Raw genomic sequence first — 26,838 nt, 5'->3', positions numbered from 1 at the left:
TTCAATTCCTCAGCACCACATAAGCAGAAAAAGACAGAGGTGGTGCTGTGGCTCAAGTGGTAAAGCACTAGCCTTGAGCTGAAGAGCTGAGAGACAGTGCCCAGGCCCAGAGTTCAGGCCCTACAACCGACCAAAAAAAAAGCTACCTCTACATATTGAGTTATGTATCTGAAATTTAGGATGGTAAATAAATGTACTGATGTTAAAAAAAAACAAACAACAAAAAAAGAGTTACTTTTTCCTGGTAAACCAATTTTGATTCACCTGCTTTATCCAATGCTTCTTTCTTTTGGATAAGAAATATGACTTTCTCAGAATTCTTCACAGTCTCTCCGTCTCTACCACCAGGTGCAGTGGTCAGTATCTTCTTTCAAGACCAAGTCAAGTTTTTCAAATCCTCCTGTCTCCAAAACTTCTGAGAACAGGCCCACAGAGCCACACGGGGTTGGACACTGAGAGGCTGTGAGTCACTGGGGCTCACGGTGACAGGACAGAGGATTATACTGTTTGTATTTTAGCTAAACTGCAAGTGCATCCTAGACCTCTTTCCCCATCACCCATGTACAAATGAAGTCTCATAAATCTCTGAATAGCCCCAGTATTCTCCAACTGGAAGATGGATTTCTCAAGACTCTCAAGGGGACCAAATCCCACCTCCTGCAGACACAGAAGCAACCTTAGGTGTATGAGCTGGTTGTGTTTGGTTTTAAATACCTGGGTCCAGGTATCTTCTGGACCACTCTAAGAAGATGCAGAAATGAACAGGAGGACCACATCAGATACAAGAATGTATCACCAACAGAGCTGTTCCTTTTCCTAACAAGTGCACTAAAGACAGGTGACCTGAACTGAAAACCAATCTAGGGACGAGGGGTGGGGTGGGGGGAGGTTCCACAAAGCCAATAAGCCCTTTGGAAAGTAGAATGCCCTGTGAGGGCAACATGGCACTGCTGTCCAACTGGAAACTCACAAGATCTGCAAGACAATCTGCAAGGAGAGTTACGGAACCAAGTTCATTTCCAGGCAACTTGGTGGGAAAATCCAGGCCTTGCTGAGGGGTTTGCTCGCTTACCTGCAAATAGAAAACAGGGTATTTCCTAAGGAGAAAGAGAGAGCAGACTGATAGTAGTTCCTCACAGATGTGGAACCCTGGGTTAAGTCCCAGAAAGGACAAAACAGGCAATAATTAAGATGTTACATCAGCACACATGTACACTCCTACCTATCCAAAAAAAAAAAAATCAGTTGGCAACCTCATGACTATTAATCTTAATTGCTACTTTTAGATCAGAAACACGTGCATCAAAAGAGTCTTACATCTATCCTGTAAAGCCAATCTATTTTAAACTTACTCTTTCAAATCGCTCCTATAGGTCAGGGGGGCCACTGTAATTACAGGCAGTTAAGTCTCTCTATCTCCTCATGAAAGGAAAAAATTCTCACAAACAAGTGACCCCTTTTTAGAGACTTGAAGCTGCTTATTGCCAACCTCAGACTGTGGGTGTATGAATAATAATAATAATTGCATGCCAGTTACTATCTTTAAGATTTTACACTGAATCTTTGGAAAAAATCTCATGAAATATGGGTGCTGCTGTGTTCCCTTGTAAATAGATGGTTGTGGGCAGAATCTGCACCCCAACTTAAGCAGCCTTCTTCCACAACAATCTTAAACCACTATCCAGTAATTGGCTGCACTTTCAAGAAAACTAATGGAAAGGCCAGCAAAGAATCAGAAAGGCAAGCTGAGCCAATGAATAACACTACTGGGATGTGCTGCCTGGTCCCCAGGGAATGCTGATGTTTCTGCTCTATCTCCATTCCTGTCTTTTTGTTTATTTCTGGTTGATTCTTAGAGGCCCACTCTCTATCTTTGAGTTCTCTTACTGATCTGTTTCACTGTTAGTTCTGAGGGTCAGCCTAAGAAAAGGGTTAGCCTAAGAAAAGTTGACAGGTCTGGATTCTGATCCTACCTCTGCCATTTATTAGCTGTGATTAATATTCAATCAGGAAGTCTTAACCAGCAAATTGATATAAACATAGTCACAACTGTATGAAACTGGCTGTATTAAATGAAAGAAGTAGCTATAGTCCACGCAACTAAGGAGGCTGAGATTTCAGAAGCAGATAAATAAATCCAAGAAGTTCTTCTCTCCAATTAACTAGAATTGAAGGTGAGACTCAAGTGGTACAGCACCAGCCATAAGCAAATAAAAAAACAAATGAATGCGTAAGTCTCAGTACCAGCACCAAAAATAAATAAATAAATAAAGGGAAAAACAAGGAGGGGGGGAAAAGGATGGTTGTAGCTGGCAACTAATAGATACTCAGCAAAACAGGCTTATTATTTGTTATTATCGATTCTTGGAGGCAGAGTCTCAATAACTTTTGGCCCACATCTCAAACTTATCTTTACCTCCTGAGTACTTGAAATTAAAGGTGTGTACCACTATGCCCAGCTACTTATTTATCTTCAATATTTGTAGATGAATTCATCTTGAATTTTAAAAAAATCATCTGTTCACATGCAGATGTCCAACATGTACATTTTCCTTCCATGTAACAACATTTCATTTTAATTTCAAATCTTCCCATTTAGAGTTGAAGAATTTTGAGACATGGCCAGGTTTAAAGTCACTTTTACTTTATTCACTATAGTTAAGTTGTATGAATAACATTTCACGGTACTATGTCAATTGCTGAAGATTAAAAATATAACCTGTTTTTAAATACCAGAGGAGCAAACTCTTATAAGGCAACAACTAATATGATAATTATAAATAATTTATCCATTCATTAGATTGCCCAAGGACATGGAAGTAATAAAGCTCTATTTCATTAAGCAATGTATAAGGTTTAAATCTTCTACTTAGGTCTTTCTCCCAACTATCACAAATTAGAGCAATTCTAGTCCTACTTATATCTATTACATTGTCTGCTGGAACATTTTATATATAGCAAGTCACATCTGACAAAAACTGAGATGGTCAATTTTTCTTCACCATAGCTTAGAAAAAAACACCCATTGTCCTTAAGAAATAACTCTTAATGATGATATAGACAGATTTGAATTATTCTTAAAGCAACTTGAAAAGTGATTTCTGTATGACTTAGTCATTCAAAATTCATATGACAAATTTTTACCTACTGCATTTCCTTCTCATTTACAGCCCCATTGAATTATCCGGAAAAGAATGTGGAATCAATAGATCACTTCCTTATCCACCTGCACCTTGATATTCTGTATTCTTCCATCAAGAGCAAGACCCAAAGTAGACATCCCACCAGCTCTGGCTTCCTGAGAAGGCCACATCACGTGGAGAGAAACAAGCCTTAGCTTCCTTATGGTTCTCAGTCCTTCTGCTTGTCAAAGCATCGACCCTAGAAAAATGCAAGCATCTAGTTTTTCTCACCTTTGTATTTAAATCATAAAGCATTATTTAGGAAAATGACTCTATCACAAGAATTGGGTGCCACCAAAAATTCATGGTATCCTCTTCAGCTGGGCTTGAGGCTGCTCCTTAATCTGTTTATGCATCCCTCTTGATGGATATTTGGACTACTATTTTGCCACCTTACTCATCCTCTGTTCCATGTTTCCTAGGAAACATGCTCCAAGAAGGAGAAAGACAACATTGGGTTTAGAATTCCCCCAACAGTTTGGTCCCTGTTACTCTCACAAGCGTATCTATATCCACTTTCTACCTATGCACCTCTTCATCTAAGCAACTCAATCTATTTTCCAATCTGAGCCAGGGTAAGTTCTCTAATGCACATTCTTATTTAAAAATACTTGGGGGTGAAATGGGAAGGTGGCAGAGTGCTTACCTTGCAAGCATGAGGCCCTGGTTTCGATTCCTCAGCACCACCTAAGCAGAAAAGGCCAGAAGTGGTGCTGTGGCTCAAGTGGTAGAGCGCTAGCCTTGAGCTGAAGAGCTGAGGGACAGCGCCCACACCCAGAGTTCAGGCCCCATGACCATCAAAAAAAATTCTTGGAGGTGGCACTGTCCAAAAAGAAATGTATTGTTTACCTGACTTGGGTAACCGTAACCCCTCTGAACATCACCTATATAATGACAATGAAAGAATATTTCCAAAAGGGCTACTCTGATACTCAGAATAAAATTACTGCTCCTCAGCTTGAAATAGAAGGTCTTTCTAGATCCTGGCTTCTCCTCTCTTATGTCTTTCTCTTTCAAAATATCTATCTGGCCTCCAAAGGGACAGAATTGTCCATGTTACACTCCCATTTGCAACCTCTTTTCCTCAATCTTATGTCCTTCTGCAAGGCTTATTCCCATTGAAACTTTAAAGGTGGCTTCAGGCACTCTGCACCCCTCCTTTCACCTCAGTTTCTGTTGAGTACTCTTGCTCTGTGGTGTCCTTGAACCTCCTATTGTTACTCTGTGGTGTCCTTGAACCTCCAGTGTTACTGTCATCCCATTGCCTGGCAATAGTTTGCCTGGGGATCATACCTTCAGCAAGAACAGTCCTTAACTCTCTAAAATAATCATGTCAACACCCTCACATGGGCTCTCTCTCCATACGGGTTTTTTGGATGTGTGAAGAAGAGAATGCAAATGAATCAATGAATGGAGAAGCTCACTGTCCTAGACAATGACAAACAAGTGACTAGTAACCCTGACTGTACATCAAAATCACCTAGCGTGTTTTTTAAAACTTAAAAGTTCTGGGCCTCATCCCAAGTCTGCAAAAACTTGGGGAATGAAGCCAAGATGTGAGGTTGCTTAACAGCTCCCTAGATGATTCTGACAAAGGATCCGACTCAATGCTGGGCCACAGATGGTGTCTAGGAGCTCCAGTCTCCACAGAATATTCCTGTCTTGCCTACCTCCTGCATAGTGTATCTAGAATGAAAGGAGAGGAAAAACTCAATGTCGATCCTGTCCACAATTTCATGTTGCCCCTACCATACAGTCCCTGAGTCAGGACTTGTGACTTTGTACAAACACAACACTTGCCCCTCTGCTGCTCAGCTCCAAGAATAGTCTGCACTCTTAGCTATGTCTTAAGTGATTTGAGCCCTTGGGTCTAAGGGCTCCTGACAGTACATCCTACAGCACGATCTCATGGGAGGTATGCAAAACAAGGATAAAATTTGAATAATTAGAAGTTGATTTTGTTCATATTTCTATGTTTTCTCATTTGGAAAAAAAATGATGTGACGAAAACTATTCAAAAAAAGTACAAGAAACTAGGAACCCATTTGTGGTATTTGTTCACCCATGACCTTGCACTGTGGTTATTCACTGGGTAAGTATAGCCAGACTTCTAAGAAAAGTCTCCAAGTTTTCTTTATGTGGGACGCTCTCTCTATGTAGGAAACAACAGGATATGGCAAGGAATATCTGTTCTCCTGATGGTGTCATCTTCTTTAAGAGTCAGCATTATCAAAAAAAAAAAAAAATCCAGACAACAGTGTTGTCAGGTACATATAAGGAAATATACAAATGTTCAATTGTACAGAATTACCCAAGAAGCCATTTTTAGAAACACACCCAAGAGCCTCAGAACCAATAACTCAACAGATTATCTGTCCACTCGTGTGCATGTAAGTATTAATTACAAGACACAAAAGATAAGAACCCAAATGTCTACTGACAGATACATGAAATGTATATTTACACTGGAATATTATGTGGCCCTAAGAAAAAAAGAAAACTCTGACATGTTATAACAGATGAATCTTGATAATGATAACATCATTGAGAATAAGTTAAGTGAAACAAGCAAGTCACATATACAAGGAATCTACATTAGTCAAATTCACTGAGACAAAATGGTTGTTGCTAATGTCTAGGAGCAAGGAAAAATGGGAATTATTGTTAAAAAGAAAAAAATAAGAGTAGGTCTACAGAATTAAACACACTTATAACTAAGAAATGAACATTTTCTCAAGGACTAAGGGATAATAAATTTATGAAAGTCTTCTATGCTGAGATGAATACAATTTCTATACATTTAATTTACTATAGGTGGTTCAACTTTTTTCTTTAAAAAAGGAATTTACTAATCAAAACTGTACCTGCAAATTATTAAAGAAGCAAGCAGGAAGCTCGAACTATAGAGATGCAGATCATTTAAATTTTTAACCTCAGAATTTGAGCCTTTACATTTTGTGAGCTTACCTATTTTGGTTTCTTGATTCTAAAGTTAAGAATGCAGAAAAACTATATCACCTTCATTTTTGATGCTCTCCTGGGCTTGAACTCAGGACGTTGACACTATCCCTGAGCTTCATTTGCTCAAGGCTAGCTCTCTAACATTTGAGCAGCAGCTTTACCTCTACCTCTGCCTTTCTTTCCTTTCTTTCTATCTATCTCTCTCTTTTTCTCTCTCTCTCTTTCTTTCTTTCTCTCTTTCTTTCTTTCTTTTGCAATAAGAGTCTCACAGACTTTCCTGCTAGGGCTGGCTTCAAACTGTGATCCTCAGATCTCAACCTCCTCTGTGTAGTTAGGATTACAGGCATGAGCAACCAGCACCCAATTTATGTCACTTTTTTTTATAGTGAGGAGTTGTTAATTTCATGTTATATCTCAAGTATTTTTGCTCTCACATACACAGAATTTAAAAGTGAGCCACATAACAGGGCAGGGTTAATAAGAAACAATCTTTAACTATTAAATATTATTTAAAAGCAATTTGGGGTTTGGGGAAAATATACTACATACCATAAAGCTTTATGACTTCCTATATGTTTGAATGAGCAGGTGTTTGCTGTATTTGTATAGCCTGACCCCTTAACTGCAGGGATTATGGAGGTGCTAGACTTTGAAAGAGTGACTAGCAGAACTAAATGAAGATTATGCTTTCAAATTATTCCCACAATGGCTACTCAACTTACCCTTCCTGACCACCAGAAGCTGGAGGGAACCATGAAGGATTTGCTAAAATGAAGTGACCTTCCCATGGGAGTCACAGGGACCACTTTCCTTCCCACATGTATTTACTGTAATGCATTCTAGCCCGTTTAGCTGATTCTTATTAAAGACATCATTAATTAATCCATTTTACCCACCTCTACTTTTCACTATCACATTCATCAGAACTCCCAGTTTATTCATTTCTGGATGACTTTGAATTTAACTTAATCTTACTCCGAGTTCCATATAACTCCTCCTCCCCTCTCAACCCCCACAATGCTATTTTTTGTTGTTATTACAATAGTGATTACAGAGGGATTACCATTTTATAAGTCAAGTAATGAGTGCCACAATGCCATTTTTAAATGATCACACTAGGTTCAGTTACTTGTACAATTATTTGGATCCTGGCCTATCGTCTTGTTTGGAAAATAAATGCTTTTTTGGTGGTGGTGGTGGTGGTCATAGGGCTTGAACTCAGGACCTGGGTGTTGTTCCTGAGCTCTTTTGCTCAAGGCTAGCACTCTATCACTTTGAGACACAGCACCAGTTTCAGTTTCTGAGTGGTTAACTGGAGATAAGAGTCTTACAGGGACTTTTCTGCCCATGCTGATTTCAAACAGCAATCCTTAGATGTCAGCCTCCTGAGTAGCTAGGATTATAGCATGAGCCACTGGCACCCTGCTAGAAAAGAAATTCTAACATCCTCAATTCTAACAATAGCAGACTGCTTCTTCAGCAATTACTTCATAACCAAAAAAAGCCAAGATGAACACAAGAAGAAAAGAATAGTTGGCGAATGAATGAAACCGTGTGTTTTTAGGTGGGACCTCTTTCCGTTTGAGGTGCACACTTTGCCAGACACCTTGGTAGTAACAAGTGAAGACCTAGAACTTGCGCAGTGGCCAACTATCATCTCCTCCAAGATTCAGGGATGTTCCTGCATGACTAATAGCTTATGAAAATGTCAGGCCAATTAAGAATGCAGAGAAGCCCATCAAAATAAACACTAGGAAATGGGCACTCAAAATGGGAGAATGGAGTCATGGGAAGGGGGGGGAGGTGAATGAAGAGAGGAAAGAGGGGAGAATACAGTCATAAAATTCAATACATATTCTAAAAAATTAAGAAAATTGAGGGAGAGGGTGGAGTTGAGAGGAATGGGGAGGCTGATGAAAGAGATGACATATAATATATATTATAGATATATAGAATTATATAAAATATATAACATATTAAATTATATAAAATACAATAGATCAAGCTACATTTTATTTATAAACTGCTTTATCGAATGACAACTACTTAAAGATTACATATATATATATATATATAACCAAACAATTATATCTACAAATTTTCACTACCAAAAAAAAAATATGCAGAGAAGCTCAGCAGACCAGAAGACACCTAGCCACCAGTGACAAGAAGGACAAGATAGAGCCTTAGGGAACACTGTAGTGATCCCCACCCCCAACCTTGTTCTTTGGGGAAAACCAAGTAATCCTTAGAAGAACTTCAACTGCCTGAGATTATTTCTAAATAACATCACAAATATTTAAGGTGAGACTCTTTAGGAATATGCAGAGAAGTTTGAAATCTCCCCTGTGTTTCAACCCAAGCCTCTCAAGTAGGGTTTCCCTGGCTCAAGATAAGGCAGAAATATCACTGGGAAAATGAATGAACACAGTCAATATTTTACTAAAAAAAAGTTAATTTTTACTAATCTTTAACATAGAGCCTGACAGTCAAGCATGTAATGACTGTAAGTATGTGCGGGAGACTCTGTGTGTCTGCGTGTGCATGTGTGCACACAAAATCTCAATTCTTATCATTTATGCTGCTTAAAATAGGAATTATTGGCTGCTTTGAGGGGTTTAACATGTGCAAGACAAGATCTGAATCCCCCAGAAATTTGTTTTCGCTGACATAAGCTGAGACTGGGGTGCCATATGTATAGTTGGCCTGGAAGTTTAAATCATTGGCACTAAACCCAGGAAATACATTACTTATACCTCTTAGGTTTTCCTTCAGCCATTTTCCCCTTGATTTGGGGTGGAACAACATGTTGAAAATGTCTCAGCAAAAGGAAAACTCGAATGGTTTCAGTTCAGTGGCTCTGAGCTCCCAAACCTTGGCTGGATCGGGATTATGTGAGTTGGCAAGTATGAATCCTCCTCAGCTCAGCTGTCAGCTCAGAGCCTAACTTGGGTACCACCATCTATCACCAGGAAGGTAACTGAAATATTAAAGCCTATGACAAGTGGACCATAAACTGAAGCATACAAGGCTTAAGTCTTACACAGCTCTGAGGTTAGAATGGTACTAGGTACTATGTCCTGATACTAGGGCTAGAACTCAGGGCCTTGTACTCTCACTTGGCTTTTTCACTGAAGGCTAGTGCTCTACCACATGAGCCACAGCTCCACTCTGGCTTTTTGCTAGTTAAATGGAGACAAAAATGTCTTGGATTAATTAGCCCAGGGTTGGCTTTGAACATCTTCAGATTTCAGCCTCCTGAGTAGATAGGATTACAAGCATGAGTCACTGTTGCCCAACCTTCTCTACTGTTTCAGTCCCATCAGAGAAGAAGAAATGTTCTTGGTTTAGAGAAGAGATTCCACTATGTTTTACTTTGAAAACTGGCACTGAACGACACAGCTTAGTTTCACATCTTTCTTTTCTTACATGGAGTTTTGTAAGATCCATCTTTCATGCATGCACCAACATATACACACAGCCCAACTCCCTATTCTGAAGAAAAACTTTGTCCTTCCCTTTACCTTCAACTGAAAAATCAAAATAAGTATCTCAAATGGATCTGTGTCTGGTTACATGGGGCACAATTCCCCTATTTTAGAGTGAAGCCAAACTCTCTTAAGATTTATATTTCATAGGAATATTGAATGCACAAAGATTCTCTACCATTTTCCTAAGTTGGAAACTCAACCCAAGGTGAGCCCACTTAGATAAATGAATAATTCTGCAGGTTTTCGTCGAAGATCACACACCAAAATCAATAAGAAATGGAATATTTGATTTCTGATTGAATGAGTATCAAGTATGAGACCAACCAGAATCCAACTTAGAGTTTCTTTTAACTCAATCTGACCCTTGGAAGGTTGCCTGTGGTCACCCCCATTTTGTATCCATGGTTGTAAACTACCTAAGAATGCCCAATCCTACATTGTAATATAATAATAATGATAAGAATACCAATATAGCAAAGAAATAATAACCTAATAGTAAAGATATATTAAGTTCTTACCACATGTGATCATTGTGCTAGTTATTTCACATACATTTAGTCATTAATTTCACATGAAGACCATAATTTAGATACATGAGGTATGATTTTATTCTCAACTTACAGACAGCGATACAGAGGACAGATTGATAAAAACTGCCAGTTGTATCATGGCTAGCAAGAGGACACCAACATATGACTGTCCAAGGCCTAAGTCACAGGACTTTCACTACTACAAATGTGGACAAATCTTTCTAACATCATTACTACCTTCATTGTTCTGCTCCTCTGGGCTTGTTTACTCTCTGGCAGACTGTCTATAAACATTTTTAAATGTTTATCAACATAGGCCTTTGTCTACATTATTTACAACCAGTTAAGAAATGTAAATATATATCTATAAACACATGTATATTTATATACATATACATTATATGTATATATATGCATGTATATATATATGTATATATAATACTTCTCTCAATTACTTGATAACCAATAGAAATAAAAAAATCAAATGTATCCACTAGGAAACTCCACTGTAACTACAAGTACTAGCATTGAATCTAGAAGTATGTTTAATTTTAGACATTTCATGAACTCAAAAGAATCAAATAGTTGTACAATTTTTCCAAGGATCCATGCTGGAATTCTTTAAATGCCTAAGATAGAAGCACAGATCTATACAACCCAGAAGATACCCAAACTACCCTAGTTCACCAGCTTGTTCCTCCACCCAGATTGAGTTCAGCTAGATTACTGATTCCCCACAATTAGCCAGCAGCCTCTACACAACACTCCAGGACACCAACTATACCTATGGTTAAAGAAGAAAGTGAAATCCAGAGACCCCAATGTAATGACTGGGAATGTCCAAAGGACCATGTGTCCCCACAGGCATACAGTTGGTCTCTTGACATCTGCTAGACAAGGAGAACACAAAGCTAAAGCAGGCATGAGTTTCTGGTCTTAGAGGAGAGTCAGACAAGATGTGACAGACATGTCATTCATCTTAGAGATGCGCAAAGGATAGTTTGGGAACACAGAGAAGGAGCAACTCAAATACACTCAACCAGGCTTCCTGGTGTTTTTAACCCTATTTGGAACTAGAATGCGAAGTAGAGGGGAGCAGGAGATTATTGAACAAGTCTGGGTGGGGGAAGAAGCACTGGAACCTCTCTTAAGAATGAAGGCAACATAGTTGCAAACCAAAACTGAGCTAGACCTGTTGGTAAAGTTTCTTTCAATTCATTCTTTGTGGCAATGCTTTAAAGTAACAACTGTTGAGATCCTGTTGCCAATCTATGTCTTCTGGGATTCTCAGTCAACAGAAACTAATTCTGGCTAAAACTGGCTATTTAAATAACACTGATAACAAATAATACTGATATAATACCTCCAATGTACCCAGCTTAGCTCTAAATGCTTTATGCAAATTAATTGACACAAGTCATCCAATTGCTAAAGGGGTGGTAGATACTATTAGGCATTATTCCTGTTTTATGGGTCTAAAACATGGGGTCTTTGGAAAATGGGTAAAGTATATAGTTTATCCAGCTAAGGATGTAAAAGCTAGGTTAGAGAAACTAGGCCATGAGGTATGTCTCTTGGTTCTAATTCACTATATTACAATATTAATGAGTAACTCACAAGAGTCTAGAAAGGGTGGAGACCCAGACTAGGAACTATGCTGTTAGTGCTGCTTCGAGGAAGACCCCTTGAGAGCCACAGGTGGGCCTAAACCTGCAGCTGGTACCACTGGTACTGCTACTTAGGGCATCACCTGTTGCTGCCATTACTGCCTGCACACTGCCATCTTGTTGCACCACTTCCGTCTCCAGGAACTGTGTCTCACTACTTCACCAGACTCAGCAAGGTCAAAGTCAAGAAGTATGCAATCATCAAAACCAGGTCACTGACTGCTGCTTCCACAAAAGAAATCTAGGCCAGGCACTGGTGGCTCACACCTGTAATCCTATCTACTCAGGAGGCTGAGGCCTGAGGATCTCGGTTCAAAGCCAGCCCAGGCAGGAAAGGATGTGAAACTCTTATCTCCGATAAAAACACCAGAAAACCTGAAGTGACACTGTGGCTCAAGTGGTAGAGTGCTTGCCTTGAGAGAGCTCAGGGGCAGTGCCAATGCCCAGAGTCCAAGCCCCCCAACAGACAAAGAAAAAAGGTCTGGAAAAGTAATCATGCAGCAAATTTGAATGTCCACATGAAAAAGTTCGGGATCTGCCTCTCACAAGGCCCCCAAAATAGATCTATTCGGGTCCTACAGGTGCTGTAACAAGAAACACCAAGTGAGTGGCTCAATCTCCAATACTGCAGGTTGAACTCAGAGCCTCAGGCCAGTCAAGAACTCTGCCACATGAGCTACACACACAGTCCTAGTTTTGTTTTTCAGATAGGGTCTCTTGCTTTTGCTCTACACTAGCTGGCCTGGAACAAATATTTCCCATCTCCACTCCTCACTTCTGGAGGCCAAAAGTGGGAAGTGTCAGAGTCTGCAGAACTTGTTCGTTCTGAGGTATCCATGGGAAAAATGTATTCCATGCCCCTCTCTAGCTTCTGGCCTTTCTCTGCCTCTCTGGTCACACAGAGATTTTCTTGTATCTTCGTTTCTTTTCTTCTAGCTTAAAGAACATGAACCCTATAACATTTAAGAGCATTTGTATATTTGCACCTTATAGTTATACCAGCAAAGACCTTATTTCCAAATAAGGTCATATTCATAGGTACCAAGCATTAGAGTTTGAATGGATCTTTTGGGGGTAAAACTACACCAACAAAAAAAAAGTTTCACATTCCAGGAACCTTAAAAAAGAAGAAGAAGAAAAAAAGACAAATATCTAATGCATCTCATATCGCTATGGGGGCCTTCACTTTAATAATGAAATTATTTCACAGCAAAAGAGGGATATGCCTAAAAGCCATAAAAAGTCTATTAGCTCTCATAGGGGGACCAACCCAGACAGGAATTTGCAGTAGGGGCGAGGTGGGGGTGTTAATTGCAAAGCTAGATGGTCCCTCCCTCAAAAACGTGTGGCCATCAGAAGCCTAAGCCCAGGCATACATCCTGCTACCCTTAATGCCATGGGCATCTGCCAAATTTCTCTCTTTTATCTTCAAAAAGAGAAAACTTGGCCTGGAGGGGCCATCATGGATTAAAGTGGGAAGATAAATGAAGATTTTAACTGTGGGTATGAATTACCTAAGCCATAATTTTCTCACTGAATAGGTATATGACAGATGTTTGAAATATACATTACTTACATAGCTAGCTGGTCTCATCTTTTGTGCAATTTCTTGCATAGCTCTCTTTTCAAGCCTGACTGCAGTTACCAAAAGCATATTCCTGTTACCAACAAAACAACATAACATCTTTGAAACCAATGCAAACATGAATAAAACAAATCTAAAAAAAATTAAGCCACACTTTGTTCTTAGGAAGAGAAGAGCAATCTCTAAGCAATCGTAGCTGCTGTTCTCTGGGTATTTCAAAACCTAAGAACTCAGAGTCAGTGGAATGCAACTGACCCTCCATCTGCTGGAAATAAAAATAACCTAAGTCATCTGTTCTCCTCTAAGTAGCGGAACATAGATACAAAAAAGCAAAGCTATTCTCATGTTCTTAACAGGCAAGCGTGCATGGATGAGTGACCTTTAACCTAAACCTCTAACCTTTACCATGCATGTATGCCTAAGAGTCTCCCTACCTCCCTGCTCAGACAACATATCTGTTAATCCAAAATAGAACTCATCATCTGCTCTACTTTCCCCAGTTTCCTGGTCATTTATTTTGTTTTTCTAACATCTTTTCTTTCGCCTGCATGTGTGTACAGTGTGTCTGTGTATGTATACGTGCACACACAAACATGCGCTTGAGCAGTACCAAGGATTGAGAACAGACAACTAGACAACTGCTCTACCTCTTAGTGCCATGTTTCCAAGTCCTTTTGCTGTTAGTTTTTCATGTTGGGTCTCTCAATTTTGCTTTAGGCTGGCTGGTCTGGACCAACATCTTCCTGCTCCATCTTCCAAGCTCCTGAGATTATAGGCATGATCCACAAGGTCCAGGCCTCTTTCACCTCTTAAATCCAATTAATGACCAAAAACAAACAAACAAAAAAAACCCACAACTTCCTTCTTTTATTCCTCCTTCCCATCACACCCTCCTTGTCCTCCACTATGTGGTTCCACTCAGCTCCAAGGATTCATTTTAGGAGGTTAACTGGTTATGTATCTGTAACTGAGTTTTATGTTTATTTTAGTGGGGATTAGGGAAAAAAATCAATTTTATCAAGTGAAACCCACAATTTCACAAAAAAGGAATTCTCCCCCCCCCTTTTGTTTCTTGCCAGTCCGGGCTTGATCTCAGGGTCTGGGCACTGTCCCTGGGCCTCTTTATACTCAAGGATAACCCTCTACCACTTGAGCCACAGTACCACTTCTGGCTTTTTCTGAGTAGTTTATTGGAGATATGAGTCTCACAGACTTTTTTCCTCTGGCTGGCTTCGAATTGGATCCTCCTGAGTAGTTAGGATTATAGGCAAGAGCTACCTGCACCCAGCGAGAATTTCCTTTTTAATTCATTTAAATAAAGAAGTAGGTCAAATAACAGTATAGGTGCACAGGAGTACAGATATTATAGTTTGGGTGAGGTTTGTTCTCCAAAGGTTAATGTACTAGATGGAAGCTTGGTCCCCTAACACAGTACTTAAAGACAGTGGATCTTTAAGAGATGATTCAATCATGAGGTGACTGCTCCTGGAAAGGGATTAATGCCCATCTAGTGGGAGTGGGTTAGGTTTTACAAGACTGGTTGCTAAAAGAAAGGCCATCCTTTGTGCCTGTTTCCTTCTGCACTCAGCCAGTTCCTTTTAGCCATGTTGTCAGACAGTGTGGCAGGAAAAAAGTAGGGTTGGTGATGCCAGGACATGCACCACACTGTTCAAATCTTCCTGACACAAGAATCCTGAGCCAGGGCCAAGAATGTGGCTTAGTGGTAGAGTGCTTGCATAGCATGCATGAAGCCCTGAGTTCTGTTCCTTAGTACCACATAAACAGAAAAAGCAGGAAGTGGTGCTGTGGCTCAAATGGTACAATGCTAGCCTTGAGCAAAAGCAGCTCTGGGACAGTGCCCAGGCCCTGAGTTCAAACCCCACAAATGACAAAAAAAAGAAAAGAATCCTGAGCCAAATAAACTATTTTGCACATTATTCAGCCCAGATATTTTGTTATAGCAGCACAAAACAGTCTCAGACAAAGCAGTCTGTAGGCATGGTTTAAAAATAATCTCTTGGGTATCGTGTTAATGCCTAATACTGTCGAGAAACTTAGTTCTATAATGGTCTTTCATCACAGCTCTCAATACCCAGGATGGCTCCTACCCTGTAAGCCACAGCTCCCTTCCCTTTTATCATGTCCATCCCAAAGTCTCACAAATCTGTTACTCCCTCATAATTCCTGATTACACCCAAATCCCAAGATCCCTCCACACGTAGATATACATTATTTCTGGTTACATCTCCAAGTTGCAGTGTAAGGACTTTCACATAAACATATTTATTTCTAGCTTCATGCCTTAGGTCATACTACTTCCATAGTCCTCTTCTAATTCTTTTTTCCATCTCTCCAAATCCTACCCACTCTTTCACAGCCTTAGAAATCCTCCTCCAAGTCACCTCTCCTAAGTGGCATCCTTGTCTCTGAGCTTTATTCCACTTACACCAACTCTATCCAGCTCCCTTCTTGACTCTTGACTTATTCCTATTAGTTCTTGCTTTCCCAGACAGGCAGTCTAATCTACCAATCACAGAATGAGATCCTCCAAGGGAAGGATTTTAAGAGAGAGATCTATTAACTTCCACAGTTATAAAAAAGATGACTCACATTAAGACTTCAAGACATCTCTGCATCCAAGTTTTTTAAAGAGAAGTCATTCATCAAATAAACATTTATTGAGTCTTTATACATGCCAACTTTTGTGGTTGCTGGCAAAATGGACCAGTGACTACAACAGGTACTGTTAAGGAGGAGCCCTCTGTCCATGCAGGAGGTGTACAGGTAATGCAATACAATGTGACTGTGTTGCTATAACATCCATACAAAACAAGTCTTATAGGAGTGATTCACTCAGAAAGGACCTGAAGGAAGACTAAAAGGGTAAGTTGGGCCTGGTGGTACACACCTGTAATCCCAGTTGCTAGGGAGGCTGAGACAGAAGAATGACAAAGTCAAAGGTGGCTGGAGAAACATAGCAAGACCCCAAGGAGAGACACAGAGAGAGAGAGAGAGAGAGATAGAAAGACAGAGACAGAGAGAGGTATCAGTTGTCTGAAATGCTTAATGGGATGCTTTAAGACTTGGAGATGTGGGAAACATTGCAAGTAATGGCACATAAAATGACAAGTGCAACAGACAGAGCCAAAGGTACAGAGCTCCCAGAGCCTGGTACACAGGGGGTTAAGGGACAGGATAGAAGCAGAGGAAGAACCAATGGGCAAGTGATACCTCAAAGACTTTCGTGGTCAACAATCTATGTAGGACATCATTCATGTCCACAAGAAACATTTAAAAAGGAAGCAACACATCCAATGTTGCTTTAGAACCACACAAAATCTCTGGGGCCAAGAGGGTTGGGCGGGGACACCTAGAAGATGGATTAGGCTGGAGAAATGATTCCTTTGGAAGAACAGAAGATTCAAACTGGGATGAAGAGATGTTGAGATGGTAGAAATCAATAGGATTTTCTGGCCAACTGGTACACATTCCAATGTCAAATAAAAATAGTCTAGGGATTTACTACTTAAGGGAAAGTTTATTACCTACTTTAAAAATCATCCATGTCATTGAGTTCATGTAGTACTGTAGCTAGAGTTAATTTACAGTTGACTACAATCTGTATTCTCACATACCATAAGAACCTCAATTGTATACCCTAAAGATTAGCTATTTCACAGTCTCTATGATTGATCTACAGAAGTTTTATTAAATTCAGAAGTCAGTGATCTCACTGGTAAGCATCTAACCAGATTTTGCTCCTTGGTTACATGTACCAAAGAACATTCCATTATCTGAATTGTTCCAAGCCTGTGGGGTGAGGGAAGTTAAGGCCAAAATCACTGTGAGGGTGTTAAAAACTCTTAGGTTCTCATGCAGTATGTTCATATTACTTTTACCCCTCACTTCCAATAAAAAACATTCACAAAGAGTGTAACAGATCTTGAAATACCAAGAGAGGTGACCTTTACTAAACACCTTCCAGTTCTCTTGGGAAATAAATGAAGAAGAAAGTTATTCACCACCAAGGGTAATATTCCTCTTTTCCATTTTGCCTGAAAGAAGTCAACAAAGGTAGTTTCAAATTAAAACTCAGTTGGAGCAGCTAAGCTGAAAATGGATCTCTGGGAAGAAGGCAAAGGAGGGGACAGGATGTTGTTCATGAAAACTGGCACTTAATTTTAACCTGTAAGACCTTAATCTATCATTTTCCCCCTCATTGCTCCGGTTACCAGGGCAAACCTTGAGATGCAAACTCATAACGTACGATTTGAGGATGACAAAAAACAGGATTTCACTGCACCTAGCACTATTCCTGCACACAGAAGCCTGTGACTCCAGTAAGTTTGAAAAGGGAAAAGGGCTTTTCAAGCAATTTATGTACTAGCATTCAGAAGTCACTACATAGCCACCATGGAGCCCAAACGTAGATCCACCTCCAAGGAGATGGCAGGTTTGTGGAAGGCCCACATTAGAAGTTTGTGTTCATCTTCCACACCCAGAAAAATTCTTAAATCTCCTTAAAATAAGAGAACATGGGGAACACAGTCAAATGTGGCCCCAGATTTGTTTCTATGAAATGAAAACTAATAAGCCAATCAAGTGGTATTCTGGTCATCTCTCTCCACTGATAATCTTCATTAAAGCAGCAGAAAAAACTGATCTTTAAAAAGAAAAACTGACATTCTTAAGTCAGAGATTTTTGTTTTTTTCTTTTCAAATTCTTTAAAGCCACAGTACTTTTTTTAAAAAAAATCTGCTTTATTTCTTAAAAGACACTATGGAACATGACATGTACTAAACTCAAACTGCCGGGGACTTTGCTTGCTGGTTCATAAGCAAAGCCTTTTAGAAACATGTTCTATAAAACCTGCAGACTGGAAAAAATAACTTTCAATCTTGATCAATAAGAAGGCCCCTATGACTCTAGTGGTATTATACATGAAAAACAGCCCTGGTTCTGCTGGAGGAACTATGAAGGAAGAAGTTAGCATCGTTTGAATGAATGATTGTTCGCACAGTACCAGAGCAAGTTCTAATGGCTTCATCCACTTGAGGCCTTGGAAATCATGTCACAGAGGTATACCAGTAGGCTGGCATCTACAAAGTACTAAGCGTTAACACAGCTTTCCTTTTTACTTTTTCCAGTTTTACTTTAATCTCCCCATTAATATCTCTTTTGTTTTTCTGGTTTAAAAAAATGTGGAAGAATAACCCTATATACACTGGATCCAATCCCTTTTCTTCTTCAGATAATGCCATGCATGGATTTATTATTCATCTTAATTTAGACTAAAGGCAAGATTTCCCTCCCCACCTCCCCCCAACCTTCTGCCCAGAAACTACCATTGGGAAATTAATATGCCAGAGGAACAATGGACTCCTCTCCTGCTCTTTACACCTCCTGGTTGCTAGGAGGCTGGTGGACTCTTAGGATTACTTTAGATTTGGTAGCATGGATAGGGAGCTAAAAAGCAGACACAGAAATCGTGGGCCTGCAGATGGAAACTTTCCTAATTTTCCATCTACCCATCCTTTGCAAGACCTCATCAGTCTTCTTGTTGTCTGATCCAACATCTTGAGCTTAAGGCCAAAGGTCAAACCCACAGCTATAAATCACATTTCATACTGGCAATTACTTATTACTAGGTAGAAATGGTGTTGTCTCATTATCAAGCTATCACACATGCTTACAATTCTGCTTAAAGCACCTACTGTGTGTTACATAGGTATACCAAGTCTAAGGGTGTCTTTTTCTAAAAGTTCCTTGTAATTTCTCATTTACCAGGCCTTTTTTTTTAATGCTTATTCTTCTTAATGATCAGGGATATTTGCTATGGGAATTCTAGAAATAACTTTAGCTGAAGTTTCTTTAGGCTCAGTTGAAGTTTCTTCAGATTTTGGCTTATCTTGTTTTTTGAACACAAATACATTTACCCACAGCAAAAGAAAGATGATGAGTAATCACTAAACCAAATGATTGGACAAAGAGAAAGGAAAAAATATTAAAAGTTGCTTCTTTTCTATTTTATGTGCCAAAGGTTCTGTTGTACCCATAGTGATACATTTTAATACATTTGATACATTTTAATCTCCTAAGGGGAAGAGAACTTATAAATGATCTCAAACTGTTTCAATACAGCATTGACTTCTATTAACTCTCCTATGTTGAAAAGATCCTTATTTGAAAAGAAAATAGATTAGATACTCATCCTGCCATGCTACATTTCCCCAAAACTTGCATATAAGAAAGATTCCATCTACTCTTTTCAATGTTGATTGTTGGAGTTTGTCTTCATATTTACTGTTTCTTTCCATTAACACCAACACCTGCTTTTTATTCCATGTACTAGCTGACATCTAACATAAAGGAAAAATAATATCTCTCCCTCCCTATATAAAACTCATATATTCTATCCAATCCAGTGACCCCATAAGGATGTAGAACAAAGTGCTTTACCCTGAGTGGGCACCTCATAAAATGCTGAATGAATGACACAGCTCTTCAGGGGCTCTTGTATTCTCAGCAGTAACCTAACATGGAATCTGCATGAAGAGCCACCAACCTGAAACAGGTTAACTTTCAGGATCACCAAAAGACCAACTCACCACACACAGATCTAGAGCTGAAACCAGAGAATCATATAAAATTAAAAGCATCTTCCTTAAGCCCTGGAAAAATGTCTTGCAACACCAGAAACAGCAAAGAGTTCTTCTACAAAGATGGAAAATGTAATCATAATGAAGCAATGTCAAGAGAGATAAAAATAGGCTCCATGGGAATGTGCCTGAAATTATTAGAGTCTTGCAGGTTTGTTGAAGAAATGGTGGGCACTGCCCCCCAATTGCTTTATGCTTACTTTTGACACTGTTTATTTAAGAGGGACAGAAAAGGAGGGGGAGGTCAAAATGGAATGAAGACATTCAACCCCTAAGCATGTGAAGCCTGGATTCACTCAGTACAGACATGGATCTGTGTACATATGTATTTTGTGGTTAGATTTGGATCTAGGTATATTTTAGAATTTACTGACACAAGTCTGAAGAATACAGTAACCACAGCAGGGTCTTAAATTACTGAAGTATAAACTGTAGTTGTCACTTCCTTTACAAATTTGGCTTTTCATGAAAGAGAAAAAGCAAGGAAGCCTTATTGCCAAAATAGTAGAACATCCTTCTGTCGCCTGATTTTGCAATTTAAAAAAAAAGATAAGTTATTATACTTAGGCTTTGTATGTGGAAATGTGGTCACAAGACATTGTTAAAGCATGAGATAGTGACCCCAGTTTAAAAGGACTTGCTGCTTTAGGAGGAAGACAGTAAAGCGTGCCTGTAAGAACCAATCACCAGCTTAAAACCATCTTTTCCAGTTAAGACAGGACTTAGAATGATTTGGTATGTGATTTAAAATAAAAAGCTTGTTTCTTCCATTACACTGGATCTTAGAAGCAAATCAATGATATTCACAATGAAAAACAAATAATAAAAAAACAACCCTGATGTTTTCCATATCATTACAGACAAGTGGTAAGCAAGAAGGAAGAGCTGGGAAAGCAATAAAAGATTTCTGGGATTTTCCTCCTCCAGCATCTCCTTATCACTGGGTTCCCCCATCGCAAACCAAAGCCATTCTGTCGTTATTTCCACAGGGAACGGGGCCCATTCAGAAAGGCTTTTCAGGGCACACTGCATTTTTAAGACGAAATCTATGTTGAGGCCTCCACTTCCACTGACCGTTTTGTTTGTCCTTCCTGTCTGACATGCAGATTCACGACACAGCCTCCATTCTTTTCCAAGCAACCGAATCCAAAGCCACATAGGTTCAATCCACGCACAATCAGGCGGAGTCTTCAATCCACACCATTAACCCCACAGAATGCCTTCCATGAGCTCCAGCCTAGTTCCCTGCGTGCAAACCGGACGAGCCTGAGATATCTGCGTGCACCCCTCTTCCCCTGACTCGAATCCAGAAGGGCGCGTGGAACCTGCTCCCATTTTTTTATTTTTTTAAAGGCCGATGAGAGGATTGTGTAAATGACCACTAAGGTGGACCTGGTCACACTGCAGGAGCCTGGGAGCCTGGTGCTGCGGGAGACCCCGAACTCGGGCTCTCGCACAAAGCTCAAGGAGGCTGCTGCGTTGGGGGGGGGGGCTTGCGGTCATTGATCCCCCTGCAGCCCCCAAAGGCCTGGCTCGTCTCCCCCTCCCCCACCGCCTCCACCCGCCCGCAACCCCCGATTTCACCTAACTAATAGTACTCCAACCCCATAGGAAGAGGGCCTGCTGTGAATCTTGCAGAGGTACAAAATGGTGGATGTGAGCTAATTTTTCCCCTGCTTTCCCTATAACTTAGCGCATCCATCACCGCGGGTCCTCGGCTCCAAGCAACCCCCCCCCTTCCCGCTTTTCCCCCGCCGCCCAGCCGCCGCCGCGCACCGAGCACGCCCCGCAGACCCGGCCCCGAGGCACCGCCGCCGTGACCAACCTGATGTCATGTAGCCCCGCGAAGCCTGGGGCGCGAAGGCCGCGGGGAAGCGCTTGTGCAGACGGTAGTCCTTCTCGCTGCGGGACCTCATGCGGTCCGAGGCCCGGTCTGAGAAATCCGAGCTAGGCCAGGCTCGCCGCAAGGTTGTGCTCCGGGTCTTCTTCATGGTGTGGAGGGCGACCTGCTGCCCCCGATCGCGGGGCCTCAGCGCCGGGGCGCAGCGCGCTGCTTCATCCGTCTACGGCGGGCACGACCCGGGCGGACTCTGCGCACATTTTCCCAGCCCCTCCTCGTCGTCGTCGGCGTCTACACCGCCAGCAGCGGGTCCGGCCCTCCCCACGCCCCCCCACACCCCCACGGCGAAGGCTCCGATTTTACACACGTCCCACAATGCATTACACTTCATTTGCAATCCGCTCGGCTTATAGCTTCCAGATTCCTGGGGGGGAGGCGAAAGGCACGTTTTGGAGGCTCCGCGGCCAGGAGGAGGCGGGGAGGGGGCGGGCGGGGTGGGGGCGCCGAGACTTGCAGCGTGAAAGCAATGGGAGCGCAGACAATGGCCCGATTCAGCGGCCGGAGTGCTTAGCCAACTGTGTGAGCCACGGCACAAAAGACCCAAACAAATGAGGAAACCGAGGCCTCCGGGGCTGACCCGGGATCCGGCACCCGGGAAGCCGGAGGGGCGGCGGCGGCGGCGGCAGCCCCACTGCGCCAGGAGGCTCTCAGCGCCCGGGCGTGGGGATGACAGTGTCCAAGCCGTGTCCCTCCGGGCCTAGCAGCCGCGCGGCCCGCAGCACGCCCGGGCGTCCACCGGCTCTGCCCTCCCCTGCAGTCCCAAGGCGACCGATCTTCCTTTCCCGAGGCTCGGATGGGGCGGAGGGGTGGGGTGGGGAGCGCAGGGAAGCTCGGGGATCCGGCCCGGCTCCGCAGACGGCAGCTGCAGCCAGGCGAGGCGAGGCTCCGGGCGGAATCCAGGAAGAGCCCGAGTCGTGCAGGCGACTGCGGCGGCCCGTCAATCTCCTTGCTCCCGAGGCTCGGGGCGGTGCGCGCGGGGGAGTGGGTGGCGGGCTGCGCCCACACGCACGTGCGCCCCCCTCCACCTCCACAGGCACGCTCCTACTTACTGACCCCGGCGGCGACGGGAGCCATGGCCGCCGACCGACCCCCGCGCGGCAGCCCCGCGCACCGCTCCGCGCCAAGCGCGCCCCAGAAGCGCTGCGGAAGGGCTTCAGGAAGCAGGAGGGCCGCCCCGGCTCCGGCTCATCACCCCTCCGCCGGCCGCGGCAGCGCCGATCCGGTCAGGCTTCTCATTTGCATGGAAAACACCCTGCAGCCGGCGAGGACCCCGGGACCCGAGCTGGCGCCCCAGCCTGGAGACAGCGCTTGGGTAATTTACATATTTTAGGGTGGCCCCTCCCTCTCGCGGAGAAAGCGAGTCTCCGTGGGAACGGGCAGACCGGCCGCGTCCAGCCCGGCCCACCTGCCACGACCCCGCGGGGAGCCGCGGGCCGAGGGCGGGCCTCCTCCGACCCGTCCGCCCCGTTCGGGGGGCGCCCGCGGCACCCCCGCCTGGAACGCGCCTCGGCGGTTCCCCCTCGGTCCCCACGAGCGATCGTCACTGCCAGCGGGCCAGGCGGCGTGCAGGTCCCACCTCCTGAGCCCCGCTCCGCTCCGCACAGCTGTCTCTGGTCCCGCAACCAATCGCCAGAAGACAACAATGCTGCGCGCGCCGGGCGCGGTGGAGGGGGCGAGCGGGGCGCCCGCCGCCCCGGCCAGGCGCTGGGCCCGGGGCGCCGAGGTCACGCCGAGTTAAAGGCGCCGGGCCACACGGCTGCGAACCCCAACCAAGCTCCGCCACTGCTATTCCGCCCCTCCCCGCCCCCCTTCCTGCCTCCCCCCGTTTCCAACCGCTTATCTCTTCCATTGGGGTTTCCAAAAATGCTTGCGAGCTAGAAACAAGGAAAGAGACATCTGATTTCCTTTTTCGATGCTGTATTTTATTTCACCTTGGAGCATCTTCTCCCCCCCCCTTCACCACCCCCTCGGAGAGGGAGGGGATCTGTGACAATACAAGCTTCACACTCATTTTTATACTGCTTCCTATAGACGGATTCCGAGATGAAGAAACAGGGGTATTAAGCCTTGGTAGAGACATATTTTTAGGCAGAGATCGTTTATGAATTTTAAAAGCCAGAGGATTCTAAATGGCTAAGATTCGGAAGGATTTAGTACAATCTGATGCTATTCCAAGGACTGAATTAGGGGAGAAGGGCAAAGAGGTTCCCTAGGGGACCTTGGAGAGGGGTGGGGCATAGAATCTAGAACTAGAACTTGATCATTTAGTTTCTCAGTCTCCCTTCTGTAACCTGCAGTCAGAATATTCTTATCTCTAAAGATACTGGGGTAAATTAATACATAGCCACTCAGTCTCACAGAAAACTTTTAGTTACACCAATCAATATGGATTAGCAATTGTAAAAGCAATTGACTAATGTTCAATACTGTTTTTCTAAAGTTAGAATAGTTTCCCAAAAGGCACATTTTGTGCACATATCTCCTTTAAGAGAAATGCCAAGAACAGAAAAAGTACAGTTTGAGAACTATATTAGAGCAAATTTGGAAAGAACCTTAAAGGTGATTTTTTTTTAAAAAAATTGTAGTAATGAGGGCAGGGGATATTGACATTTAGATAGCTCCAACAATTACTCAGAACTTCCCGTCAGAACTTCACATGCGCCGCAGTGGTTTTACCGAGGATAATAGTTATGATGTTACAGCTACTGGTGATAGGTGTAGCAACTGTGATATTCATTTGGCAGGTAATTATCGATACCCAGCAAACAGAACACCATAACTAGCCCTCTGCGGCTAATGATCTGTGGAGACGGGACCAGAGTAAGCAAGTAAGTGCAGAGACTGTGCTAAATTCAATGAAGAAAATGCACTATGGGAAATAGACGGGCAGAATAAGGAGGTCTACCCAAGCAAAGATTGGAGGAGATGGGATTCCAGTACATGGGACTAGCCTGTACAAAGGACTGAGGTTAGAAAGAGTTTGGCTTCTTCAGAAGAAATGGTGGGGGCGGGGAGGAAAGGGCCAGTGTAGCTGGAATAAGAGTAAGGTCCATGATGAGGTCACAGAGAAAAGAGAGAGCCAAATCATACAAGGACTTGTAGGCCAAGCTAAAGGCTTTATATTCCATTCCAAGTGCAGTGTGCGTGGTATGAATCACTACATCATTAGAAGCAAAGAAAAAGTGATAGTTTTAGAATTTCTATTCAGAAGGGGGCTTAGAGACATGAGTCTGTCTGAATGGAAGGGTCAACTGGGAAAATCCTAGGAAATATGTTTGAATCTCTGTGTGTGTGTGTGTGTGTATTGGGGCTTGAACTCGGGGCTTCAGGCTCTCACATAGCTTTTTTGTTCAAGGCTGGCACTCTACCACTTGAGCTATACCTCCTCTTCATGCTTTTTACAGACTAATTGTACATAAGAATCTCAGACTTGTCTGCCTGGGCTGCCTTCAAACTAGGATCCTTAGATCTCAGCCTCTTGAACATCTTGGATTACAAGTCTGAGGCCCTGTATCCATATGTTTGGATCACTCTTGACTTAAAATTGAGAAAAAAAAAAAACAATTGTTTTGGACACTTTAGAGAGGACAACTACAGCCGTGCTCAGCCAATTCTGAAAATAGACCTTACAGAAGAATTGGATCAAAAAAAGTAACTAAAATGAATTCGCTGAATCAGAGCAGATGATAAAGATGATAAAATAAAGCAGGAGAGGTAGGGACAGTCAAGAAATGTATTCATCCAAATCGGTAACAGTGCTGTATGTGGTTATGAAGGGTGACATCTAGCAGACAGCATATTGTGAAGCCAGTGCTATTGGAATTCAGTGGATGGGAACCGGACCTGACTCAGAGTATCCCCCTTTGGCATGAAAATATTCACTGCAGTCCAAGGAAATGAAACCTTGTCCCTACTCCTCATTTGAGGCCTCACAGGGAACCTGAGACTATCATATGTATCAAATGCAGGTCATAAACTATCCATCAGGTAATCTCAGTCTTGGACTCTAGTATCCAATACTGGGAAAGCTTACTTACTATCGAAGAAATCAGTGTTTTACTATTAATGTTTTTAAATCAGGGTTAAGAACACTTCACATATGTAGAATTTATGTATCAGATTAGAGATGCTATTGAGGCAGATTTACTTTGAAATTCAAATTCAATTGTGTAACTGAGTTAAGATTTGTGATCTTCAATTGGAAGGTATAAGAAATTTGTCTTTGAATCACCCCATTTGTTAGGAAATGGAAAGACTTGGAAAAAATTATATTAAGTGAAGTAGCCAGGCCCAAAAACACATAGGTCCTATGATTTCCCTTATTTGCAATAACTAGTATATATCTGAGCCAAGGAGAAAAGGTCAAAAGCTATGACCAGATAAGACGATGTCAAGCGAAATGAACCCCAAGATAGGGACGCAAGTGGTTTTTTCTTTCTTGCTATTGTTTCTAATGTATTCTAATGTTTCTAATGTAATGTTTCTTATGTATCACAATGTACCATGTGATTTTTTTTTGTTGCTTTGTATGTTCCTCCCCCATGGTATAACCCCTGTTTCACTGTATTTGATGTCAGCATAATTTGGGGAGGGGAAGGGAAAAAACAAAATGTTTAAATAGGGATACATGTTGACCCATTATATCAATGAGATATACAAGACACTATGTTGAAAAACGAACTTTACAATTTAGGCCGGGAGTAGGGGGTAGGGTGTAGTTGAGGAGGTAGCAGGGAAGGGATGTAGGGGAAAAAGCAAAGAAGGAGGCAACAATGCTTGATAAGAAATGTACTCATTACCTTGCTCATATAACTGTAACCCCTCTGTACAGTATTTTTACAATAAAAACTTATTTTAAAAAA

At 42.3% G+C, this 26,838-nt stretch overlaps 2 protein-coding genes across 3 annotated transcripts in view; one reads left to right on the top strand and one right to left on the bottom strand.

Moving 5' to 3' along the window:
• Stox2 (storkhead box 2) overlaps positions 1 to 23,539 on the bottom strand; it is a 98,993-nt gene extending 75,454 nt beyond the window's left edge. The window contains exon 1 of one of the 2 annotated variants that reach the window (XM_013024887.1): positions 21,902 to 23,539. In XM_013024887.1, the coding sequence (XP_012880341.1) occupies positions 21,902 to 22,067 (166 nt within the window). In that variant the 5' untranslated portion in view covers positions 22,068 to 23,539. The remainder of the gene's footprint in view (positions 1 to 21,901) is intronic. The other variant, XM_013024895.1, reaches the window with a different exon arrangement.
• On the top strand, positions 22,643 to 23,854 carry LOC105991276 (collagen alpha-1(III) chain-like). The gene has a single exon (XM_013023890.1). The coding sequence runs from the start codon at positions 22,643 to 22,645 to the stop codon at positions 23,852 to 23,854; it is 1,212 nt and encodes a 403-aa protein (XP_012879344.1).
• The last annotated feature ends 2,984 nt before the right edge of the window (positions 23,855 to 26,838 follow it).

Source organism: Dipodomys ordii, unplaced genomic scaffold (assembly GCF_000151885.1).
Source record: "Dipodomys ordii isolate 6190 unplaced genomic scaffold, Dord_2.0 Scaffold4, whole genome shotgun sequence".
In the NCBI taxonomy this organism is placed as follows: domain Eukaryota; kingdom Metazoa; phylum Chordata; class Mammalia; order Rodentia; family Heteromyidae; genus Dipodomys; species Dipodomys ordii.
The sequence above is the reverse complement of the archived record's forward strand: the minus strand, read 5'-3'. Positions and strand labels throughout refer to the sequence as shown.